At 38.5% G+C, this 11328-nt stretch overlaps 1 protein-coding gene across 1 annotated transcript; it reads left to right on the top strand.

The window, feature by feature from the left end:
* Positions 1-555: 555 nt before the first annotated feature.
* On the top strand, positions 556-8828 carry LOC121584823 (early growth response protein 3-like). Its single transcript, XM_041900965.2, has 2 exons — positions 556-999; positions 4394-8828. Exons 1-2 carry the CDS (start codon positions 846-848, stop codon positions 5497-5499), a joined length of 1260 nt encoding a protein of 419 aa, XP_041756899.1. The 5' UTR covers positions 556-845; the 3' UTR covers positions 5500-8828.
* Positions 8829-11328: the final 2500 nt, after the last annotated feature.

Below are 11328 nucleotides of genomic sequence, written 5' to 3'. Positions count from 1 at the left end.
TAATTTCCAGTTTTAAGTCTTACATACGAGTTGGATGCATTCATGTGCTTTGAACTTGTTGAGAAACGCTGATTAGCTAATGGCAAACCAGCTGCGTCAACCATAAATAAAAGTAGGCTACAGCTATCATGCTCGCACACAAATTATAGTGTTCAAAAACCGTACTAATAGATTGCTTTTTATTAATATTTTTTTGTGGTTGCATTTAACTGCCGAAAATGCTGTTGTCGAGGTAATTTCCTTTGTGGGTTATGTCAGATTTCAGCATGTGGGAGAATTCTGAGGTCAGGGATGATAAACGAGTTTCCTACTAGTAGGCCTACTAGTTGGAGGGGCTTTCTAGTGGTTCTTTCCCAGTCATATAGGGTAAATACCACCTTCCCACTAGATTATGAATGCAGCATAATGTTCCACTATGAGGCGCTTCCATTGGTGACGTGTTGTGTACGGTCTGGCTTTGTGTATCCATAAATGGTCATCTACGTCACATAAATGTTCCGTCCCCCTATTTAATACCAGCAAGCGCTGGAGTTCCCTATCCGAGCAATACAGAGCAGCGCTACACTTGTGCGACCACCACCACCGTTTCATTGATTCACAGACTTTAAACACACAACAAGCAAACAAACAGGTCTCATTGTAATGATATTAATAACAATTGCCTGTGACAATTAAGCTCTACTATATCTGAAAGGAGAGATATCAACGCTGTCTCTGAAGGGAACTTGGATACAACATCTAGGATATTTTTCCTCCACTCTCTAACGTTTATAGTTTGTCATCAACTGTGTGTTTTCTATTCGGATACCTACACGTTGTCATTTATGTCAGACTAAATAACTGCTATGACAGGGAAACTAGCGGACAAGCTCCCTCTTATCATGAGCAGTTTAACAAACACGATTCCTGACAGTCTTTACCAAGAAGAGGACATTCCGACGTCTATGAACATTTTCACCAATACGGATTCTATAAACCACTACTCGCAAATGAATACAGGTAAGCATAGTTTACTTTGTTTGTGATGTGATTGGATTATGTTCTATCCAGTCTCTGTTGTAACTACATCGCGTCTCAGCTGTAGAGATAATGCAGGCACCGCAACAGTTGTCTTGGAGCGCACGCAGTGACCATCATCCAGGCACCTGTTTGCGCTTCGGGCTGTTACGCACAGAATCGATCTCGATTGAATACTTTGTTTTTTAAAGCATATTTCACAATGGTTGGCTACTATTATTTCGATGACATGTAAAACAAGTGCTGTAACTGTTAGTGTTAACCATATTATGAGAGGCAAGCTTTTATGACAGAAATATGCTTAACCATGTCCAAGCCTATGAGTTTCACTGGCTACTGTCACAATTTCACGACCTGTAATTTGCATGTAAGGTCAAACAGTAATGTAAATAGGTCTAACATTAACTTATCTGCTCTGGTGAAAGCTTACCCAAAATGATTGACATGTCTTTAAAGTGAAAGTAAAACGCACAAATTGACGAAAAGGTCATAGATTAAAAATCGTTCATAGATTAAAATCTAATCACCAAAACTAAAACATTAATTAATGTGGTATGATAGGCCTACATATTTTTTGTTAAATTAAATTGAACCATGATAAAGCCACAGTTTTGTTGATAGTCTATAAATAAATGTGCCACTGTAACCAAAACAACATTGCATACATTGCCTATGCACAAGATATTCATTATTTCTCGCTAACATTACACTAATTAATGAATCATTGTTTGTGTATTTATTGACAATTTAGAAATTGTTTTTGGATTGGACTATGAGTGGCATGGCCATCCACTGTAAAGTGGGCGTTTGACCGGCGTTGATTTTCAAACTTGCCCATGCCCATAGCCTCACGCGTAGGCTGTAGGCCTTATAGCAGGCTTTACGACGATTGGGCTACATATAGCTACAGATCTATGTAGATATTTTATTTGTTTGCTCTCACTGGAATGCAAGTCTCCAGGTGACAGCAACTTTCATTTTGAGAGATGTGTGTCCATTCTGTTTAAATTGAATGCAAAGGTTTGTCAATTCTAAAGTGAAGTTTAGAAGAACCACTTTTATATGATAATTGAAACGACCCTTGATAGCAGCACATACATGTTTTCAGATCAATACGCTTCAGACTCACCAACAGATTTTATTCAACTTTACAGCTGGCAGTAGGCTATATATAGCTGTAGCACATTTCAATTGGACCTCTTGGGCCTGTATATCAATAGGTGAGGAATGACAATTGTATAGTAGCCTACTGAAAGTGTCTCACTCAAAAATGTATATATTTTACATTAAATAATTGTTGTTGGAGTTGTTGTTAGCGGCAAGATAAAGATTAAGGCCTATAAAATCTTTAATAATTAAATATAATACAGTAAAGTAGTCTAATTATTTAACTATACAGAAGTATATAGCCAGCTGAAGTGCCATTATTCATTAGAGGTTAATCAATTTATGGTTTAAATTGTCCTAATATGATCTATATTGATTATTGAATATCTAAGGACATTTGTTATTTGTCAATATGTTAGGCCTATTTATATGCAAAGTAAATAATTAGAAATTGTAGATAACCTTTCAAATGACTGAAAACACAGCACCAACCACTTCTAATTATAATATTGATATAGCTATGTTCTATCATTACACATCCCCGTGCCTTAGTCCAGTAGTGTTTGCCAATGCGTTAAAATTACATTTGCTCTGATATAAGTATCACCTCTCCATACTCCAGTGATAACAGCATGCTTTTTATAACTAATCAATACATTTCATGAAAGAGATGGAAAACCTTTACATGTCTCACAATTAGGTTAGCCAGGTGTTTACCAGGTTTGCCAGGTAGCCATCAATATATGATAATGTGACATGTTCATTTCATATAATATCTGACTACATATGCTCATTCAAATCACATATATTTTGATAGCTATTGATTATGATGAGCAACATTGTGAAGTACATATTTGATACCTCTAGAGTCAGGTGTTAGGTCCCTTGTGCAAGTGGTGCTCTCTCACAATATTCACCCCCAAAGCAATAACACCAGCTCACTTGAGAGCAATATCTGTGACACTGCTTAATCGTTCAAATCAAAATATTGAGGAAGATTACAGCAAGATATAATGTCTGCCTTGTATTCATATAGCCTACTGTCTAAAACACAATCCTAAGCATTTGCTATTTTTAGGCTTGTTTTCTTCAACTTCACCTCCAGAATAATTAAAATATATGCCAAAAGGTTTTGAATTTACCTCATGTGTTCAATAGTTGTGTGAAAGATATGTAATTTTGGTTTTGTTTGTTTCATCATGCTTTGCCCTTAGCCAAATTCTGGTAAACAGACAGTAATTACTGGGACTGAATATATAAGCACCCTTGTGTATAATTTATTGCAACTTGAATGATGGGCTGATATAGGCTATGTCTGATGATGTATGAATTATTTTAAAATGTCTGCACAAAACATGTTAAAATGTCTGCACAAAACATGTTAAAATGTCTGCACAAAACATGTTAAAATGTCTGCACAAAACTGTGCCATCTCAGAACTGCATTCATTTGGATATTTTTATTGCAGGTGTCTGATATGACATTTAATTGTAATGCTGCCACATATATCTAAGATAGGCTACTACAGTACTAGTAAAATACACACTGACAAAAGTGCAAGAAACAATAAAGTTACTGTGAACATAACATTTAGCTAGAAGACCAAATGTGCATTTCTATGGCCGATTGTGCATAGCTGACTAAGTGATCTGAGTAGGAAGTACACTTTACAGTTCAAGTTGCTCATTTTGTGTAGATTTCATGTTCTGCTAAAACCCATGCAGATACAATACATGTAAGAGTGCTGGCAGTGGTGTCTGGCTTACACCCTGTTGTGAGGGAATCAGATCTTGCCATTCAGTGTGGCTGTCCTCCTGTGGGACATACAATGACTGGATCAAAGGGGTGTTTAGGTCTTGATTTATGAGAGCTTGTGGGATCTGAAAGAGAGAACATTGTCTCAGATGCACAAGTCAGTCGATAAACTTGCAGGTCTGACACCACCGCTCACTTTTTCCTAATGAACTGGATTGGACTGATTTGTTTTATGATTTCTTCTTGGCAGACTATTTGCAGAGATATACAGAGAAACTGAATTTCGGACTAATCGAGTACTCTGACTGAAATATCAAGCAGGTTCATATTTATCATAGTCTAGTATAGTAGCTTCTAGGCTTCGAGAAACTTTTCTGCACTAGTTGTACTGCACACTTTCACGTATGTTTTTTTTCTAACAGGTTCTGCTTTTAGTTGTATTTCATTTCATGTTATAACAGCTGGGTGAACTATTCATTGACACTCTACTTCAATTTGTTTCCCTTTCATCCAGATAATATCATGGATCTGGGGATGGGAAGTGATAAGGGAAATGCAGAGATCCAGTACGGCTCTAACTTCCAGTCCAGCCGCAGCGGGCAGCCCGTGACCTATCTGGGGAAGTTTGCCTTCGACACTCCTCCATCGGGTGGAATTGGGGGCTCTGGCTGGTGTTCAGACAACAATATAATTAGTTTAGTAAGTGCTGGGATCCTGGGCGTCTCCCCGTCGCCTGGCACTATCACCGCACAGACGTCGTCCTCTGGAGCCAGCATGGGCGGCCAGTCATCAGATACGGAGCAGGTCTATTGTCCGCCACTGCCCGCTTATTCCACCTGCAGTGACCTGTACCAGGACCAGGTCTCCTTCCACCACAGCCCTGCCACCAGCACTGCCCTCGGCTACCCCAGCAATGACTACCACACCACCTCCAAGCCCTCCATGGACGGGAGCCTTTTCTCTATGATCCCAGACTATAACATCTTCCATCATCAGGGTGAGGTTGGCATGATGGAGCACAAGCCTTTCCAGTCCATGGACCCCATTCGTGTCAACCCCCCACCCATCACACCACTAGAGACCATTCGAGCATTCAAAGACAAGCAGATTCATCCAGGTTTCATGGGTGGGCAGCAGCATGCTCCTCAGCACCACCAGCCACCACAGACACTAACACTCAAACCCATCCGACCACGGAAGTACCCAAACCGGCCCAGCAAAACCCCTGTGCATGAGCGGCCACATGCCTGCCCAGCAGAAAACTGTGACAGACGCTTCTCCCGTTCAGATGAACTGACACGCCACCTCCGCATCCACACAGGTCTCAAACCCTTCCAGTGCCGCATATGCATGCGCTCCTTTAGCCGAAGCGACCACCTGACTACCCACATCCGCACGCACACGGGCGAGAAGCCCTTCTCCTGTGAGTTCTGTGGACGCAAGTTCGCCCGGAGTGATGAGCGCAAAAGACATGCCAAAGTTCACTTCAAGCAGAAGGACAAGAAGCCGGCCGACAAGGGGAGTGGGGCGGCTGGCAGCCACAGCTCACCCCCCAGTTCCTGCGGTGGCAGTGGGGGGCCCAGCGGTGGCAACATCATGACTGTCACTACTTGTGCTTAGGATGGACCATCACCATGCCCTAACATAAGACTGGGGAGGGAGGGATCCTATCCACAATGAGACAAATAGGTGACTCTTTCGCTCTCTTTTTCTCTTACACTCCATTTCTCTTCATTTTTATTTCCATGTAATATTTCCCTCCTCTATTTGGAGATGTTATCTTGTAAGAGTAGGGGAAGAAGACGACATAGACTGGAGGGCCAGCAACTCTGTGAATGTCTGCAAGCAGAGCGGCATCATGGCACCGGCTGTCCAAGAGGACATGGCATATCTTTGAGAATGAAAGTCAACTTTCTGAAGTCATATCATGTATTGTGCTTTCTGAGAAATTCACCAAGAACCTTGGATGTGAAGGGATTCAAAAAAATAATAATTGGGGTTTAGACTGAATTACAACTGGGCGTAGAATAAGGTGAGCAATGTTTGGGATGTATGCATTTATTTCATCTGGTTGTTTAAAAGTGCAATTGGTTGTATTTGTGTGCTATTGTTGATATCTTATTTGCTGCACTTTCCATTGCCTGTCTTTATGTTGAAAAATACTTTTTTATATTATTTTTATTTTATTTTTTTATTGTTTCTCAAAAGAATGTGCCAAACGTTTTGGGATAATACTGCTACGTTTTTTTCTTAATTGTGCCTGGGATTAACCAAACATTACAAAGACTATGTTTCCGACATTGATCTAAGGCAGATTGGTAACGTTTTATTTTTATTTTTATGTTATTATAATTTTAGCAATTATAAGTATCACAGTTACAACTAAATGGGTTCGAAATCTTTTTGCTATAAGCTCAAAACATCAGCATAAAAAAACACACGAATCATTGGCTTTGTCCATCCAAACCTGATCCTGTGTTCAATGGACCAGTCTTTGGCGGTAATCTATTGTCGTCTGATGCACACTAAATGAAATGGATTGCAACATTAATGCTAAATATTTATGAACTGATGAAGAATTTAACATATTCACTACAAATTACACAAATCCATGAAAGAAAGCCTATTAAGATACCCAAGATAAAACAAAAAATATATATTTTAAGTTGAGTGCTTATGTTGCTTTAAAAAAAAAATATTTCAGTCTATCCTCCGAGGACTCCTCTTGGTCACATTTATATGTGTATTCAAGACACACTCAACCAATCTTGAAATGAAATCCTGAGAGCTCAGAGAAAAAGACTGAAACGTTGAAATACCTCCATCTATACTGCAAGTCGACAACATTTCTGAATAACAGCAGACATAAATTAGAGAGCCTTTTATCTGTGCGTTCACTGACAGAGACCTGCCAGTTATATGCATGTAATTAGAGATATTGTAAAATAAAATGTTTTGCATATTGTTACAATGAGCAACACCTCTAAGAACTACTATGGAATCTACATGGTATTGCCATGTTTACACCTCCTACTATTTTGAGAGATTCTGAATTTTAAATGATTGTTATTTTTTGTAAAGTGAGAGATATATACAGGTACTTCAACTTTTGTACTCAGACTGTCAAAGGCACCATATACTTCAGTATTAAATTGTGCATTTGTATGCATGTGTATGTAGACGTACAATATATAAAATCAAATGTATACATACACACATTTCTTATTGACTGAATGCTTGTGCAGAAGGTGTCTTAAAATGCTTCTTGTAAAGTAATGATAATGCAGAACGTTTTGTGAATAGAAGTCATTGCAAAAGACTTTGGAGCATTGACAGTGCCAAATGGAGTACATTATCTTCCATTTCAAAACAGTCTAATATTATTTGTACCTACTATAGGGTTCTTAGCAGAGGGTGGTTTGAGGAAACACTAATGTGTTCTTAAACTAAATAAACAAAAATCTGAACAAAAATCTTTGTATTTCAATTGCAAACAAACCCGTAATGTATGGGATTCCAAAGTTCAGACAAATATATTGAAAAAGATAAGCCTAGTACACAGTATGCAACATTTTTCACTATCCACATGGATTTGTATTTATCAGTAAGGCAATATCAGTATGCAACATACAGTCTTACAAGTGGCAAGTCTGGCATTGACTGAAGGTTACACTACTTGACTGGCTCTAGATTCAGATAAATACATTTCTCACAATAATCTTGGGTCACACTGATTCAAAAATGCACTCAAATGTGTGTCAAATCTATAAAATCATTAAACAAGTAGTCAAATAAGTAAAATCATATAATCTTATAATTTCATTAATGATAACAATGTATAGGTAATAATGTACTACAATTCATTTGAGGGATGTGAATCCAAACTGTTTGGGAATTGATCCACTACATTTGATTGTTGTCTTCACTCTGCTCAATGCTCTAGTCAGCTTTGGTCTTGGCGTGTTTCTCTGATGTCTTTCCCCTTAAAGGGCAGTTATTTTACCCCTCCTGTCCCATCTGGTCCCGTGCGTGATAATTAATGCACCACAGTCAAATGTGTTCTCTGTGTGTTTGATATGGATTACTTATTGTCATAGCAGCTGTGCCTGATAGCAATAACTTTCACAAATCTTGATTGAAAATTTCAACAAATGTCAACAACAAGGATTTATAAATGCATTGCTCACTAATATTACATAATTCTCCAATGTGCTTCCAAGGCCACATTCCCTCTTTCCTGTGAAACTGGTTTTCATTGCTGGGCTTCCTGGCAAGTGTCCACTTATTTTCCAATGAATTTGGCCCCAGAGAGTCTTTCTCCAGTTCATCTACTGTAAATGGGTAAATGACCAGACCCCTTGCATTGTCTGAAAGAGTTGGCGAGTTCACACATACAGTATCATCTCACTTATTATTTAAATCAATGGCTTTATGAAGTGCATTTTAAGACACTTGTATTCCTGGTGACCATTATTATTATTTCCTGTACTTTGCTTGAGCTAGTTCGATGACTGGCAGGATTTTAAAAAGGGTAGATCACTGATCATGAATAGTTAGTAAGTGAATAGTAGTAAGTGGAAAAAGAAAGGCTATAGAAGGGGAATGTAGATGATTACAGTCTATCTATAATGATACTCAAATAACACTGGTCTGCATTGATTTAAAAAAATGTATCAATTGAAGTGGGATTTGCCTTAAGCTAAGTGAAGTGTACAAAACGATTTATGGCTTGGAATATTCAGTTATGGCCTTTAATGTCAAAAGTGTGCGCATAAGCAAGTGTATCCATCTTAACTTCTCTGATTAATTGAGGGGATGAAATTCTCAACAGCTGAGACGGGATTGGCTCACAGGTGGAAAGGGCAAATATAATCTATACTGAACAGAAATATAAATGCAACATGCAACAATTTCAACGATTTTACTGAGTTACAGTTCATATAAGGAAATCAGCCAATTGAAATAAATAAATTAGGCCCTAATCTATGGATTTCACATGACTGGGGAGGGGCGCAGCCATGGGTGGTCCAGCCAATGAGAAGGAGTTTTCCCAACAAAAGGGCTTTATTACAGAAATAAATACTCCTCTGTTTCATCAGCTGTCCGGGGGCTGGTTTCAGATGATCCCGCAGGTGAAGAAGCTGGATGTGGAGGTCCTGGGCTGGCGTGGTTACACTTGGTCTGCGGTTGCGAGGCCGGTTGGACGTACTGCCAAATTCTCTAAAACGACGTTGGAGGTGGCTTATGGTAGAGAAATGAACATTCAATGCTCTGGCAACAGCTCTAGTGGACATTCCTGCAGTCAGCACACCAATTGCACGCTCCCACAAAACTTGAGAAATCTGTGGCATTGTGTTGTGTGACAAAACTGCACATTTTAGAGTGGCCTTTTATTGTCCGCAGCACAAGGTGCACCTGTGTAATGATCATGTTGTTCAATCAGCTTCTTGCTATGCCACACCTGTCAGGTGGATGGGTTATCTTGGCAAAGGAGAAATGCTCAGGAACAGGGATGTAAACAAATGTGTGCACAAAAGTGGAGAGGAATAAGCTTTTTGTGTGTATGGAACATTTCTGGGATCTTTTATTTCAGCTTATGAAACATGGGACCAACATTTTACATGTTCCTTTTATATGTTTGTTCAGTGGAACAAGAAATGTCTCTAAGGATTTGGTGTAGACATTATTTGCTGGTTTGGGATATTGTTTCAGCCTCTTCTGGTTTAGAATGATTACTTTTTTAAGGGCACATGGATGATGAGCAACATATCCTCTGACTTATTCTGTACCTTTTCATTCAGCCAACATAGTTCAGCAACAAGGCCTTGCAGTAAGAGTAGAATAACAAAGACAGTTCTCAGAGATCATATGGCAGCCCTGTGGATTTGATGCTCGTATGTGAGGGTTCAAATGTTACGTTTATGGTGAATGAGGTTTGGTTTTAAAGAATACTGTGTTTATCTAGCTCTCAGTGAGAAGAGTGGAAGTTGTGCTCGGAATAGAGGAGAATACGCTAACATATTTCCATCTGTCACCCAAAGACATGTAATTACAACTGGATGTTGTCATCTGTCATATTTCTGACTAATGCAAATTGCAGTGTAAAAGCATGGTCTATATTAAGTATAACAATTGTACATTTTTATTTCACATTACTGTTAAATATAAAACCACTGTCAAAAGGTCTGAAAGCAAAAACTGTCCTCATGAATCATGATTCAATAGTGCTTTGTTTGTCCCATATGATCTGAACAGAGAACTTTCAAGACTGTTTTCCGTTTTGTTTTTGTATTTGTCTTGAACTGGTATGATTTTAGAGGATACGTTAAGTGTGTAAGATATTTAAATAAGAGAGCTCCCTTCATATCTTCTCCTCATCATCCTGATAGTTCTCTGCTCAGTCTTGGACTCAAGCCAACCTTAACAGCCATGTTTGGGCCAAATTCGGATGCAAGGTTGGGTGATTAGGAACAATATGCGATGAGAACTCCACAAAGGTAACAAAATGTAAATGTGACCTCAGTTAGCTTCCAGCTCAAGGCGGCCCTGTGCTGATGTCTGTGTTTACTCATTCATTTACTCCCTGTAAAGCTGCCTTTGTGCAAGGTCATAAAAGACTGAAAGTAAACATTCCACACAAAACCTCCATGACCACTTTTGTACCAGGATAAATGACTGGCAGCACATCTCATCTTAATAACCAAAAAATTCAAAAAATTTAAAATTATCATAGATTGCTATCCTAAACGTTTATTTTGAGGATGGTACCAGACATGTGGTCCATACTAGAGTAGGTTAACCTTCGGTAGATGGCACTGAAATGTTTTTGGGAAATGTTTCTTTGTTGTCTCCTGTGTTTGCTTTTCATTATATCTTCTTGTTTGCATGTGCACGAAAACGTTCTAACCATGTTTAGAGCCACCTTAAGGTTCTAAAGGTGGTGCTCAATTATTTTATTATGCATGAAAATAATGATTACAATAAAAACATTAAACATAAGTAAAATGGGACAAACTGCGGGACTACAAATTTGGACATTTTGGAAAACACACTGGGATTCTTTACAAAAAAAAAAGAAAACAAAAGGTCTTGTTGAAAATGTTGTGGATTGTCTTACTTCATGTTTTTCTATTACCTTATAATAAGGTCCTAATATAAATTCTGAATATTGTAATGAAATGTATTATCCTTTTGTGGTGGGGAGATGTACTCCCATCATTGTTAACTTGGCACTTCAGTTTGTTGTAATGCAATTGTTTTTGTTATTTCTATGTCTAGTACTTGAATAAAGAAAATGAAACTGTGTGTGTGTACCATTTGCACTATTATATATATATATATTTATACCATGGCATTGTTGAATACTGCATTCTAGAGCGTGCATTATTTCCCTTCATAAACTGGGTGGTTCGAGCCCTGAATGCTGATTGGTACACCACTGGTATGACA

Source organism: Coregonus clupeaformis, chromosome 16 (assembly GCF_020615455.1).
Source record: "Coregonus clupeaformis isolate EN_2021a chromosome 16, ASM2061545v1, whole genome shotgun sequence".
Classification (NCBI taxonomy): Eukaryota; Metazoa; Chordata; class Actinopteri; order Salmoniformes; family Salmonidae; genus Coregonus; species Coregonus clupeaformis.
The sequence above is the reverse complement of the archived record's forward strand: the minus strand, read 5'-3'. Positions and strand labels throughout refer to the sequence as shown.

What these genes read in the sequence shown, in the direction of transcription:
- LOC121584823 (XM_041900965.2), top strand. Translation starts at nt 846, where the DNA reads ATGACAGGGAAACTAGCGGACAAGCTCCCTCTTATCATGAGCAGTTTA. An exon ending in CTACTCGCAAATGAATACAG is followed by an intron (nt 1,000 to 4,393) that starts GTAAGCATAGTT and finishes CCTTTCATCCAG; the next exon opens with ATAATATCATGGATCTGGGG.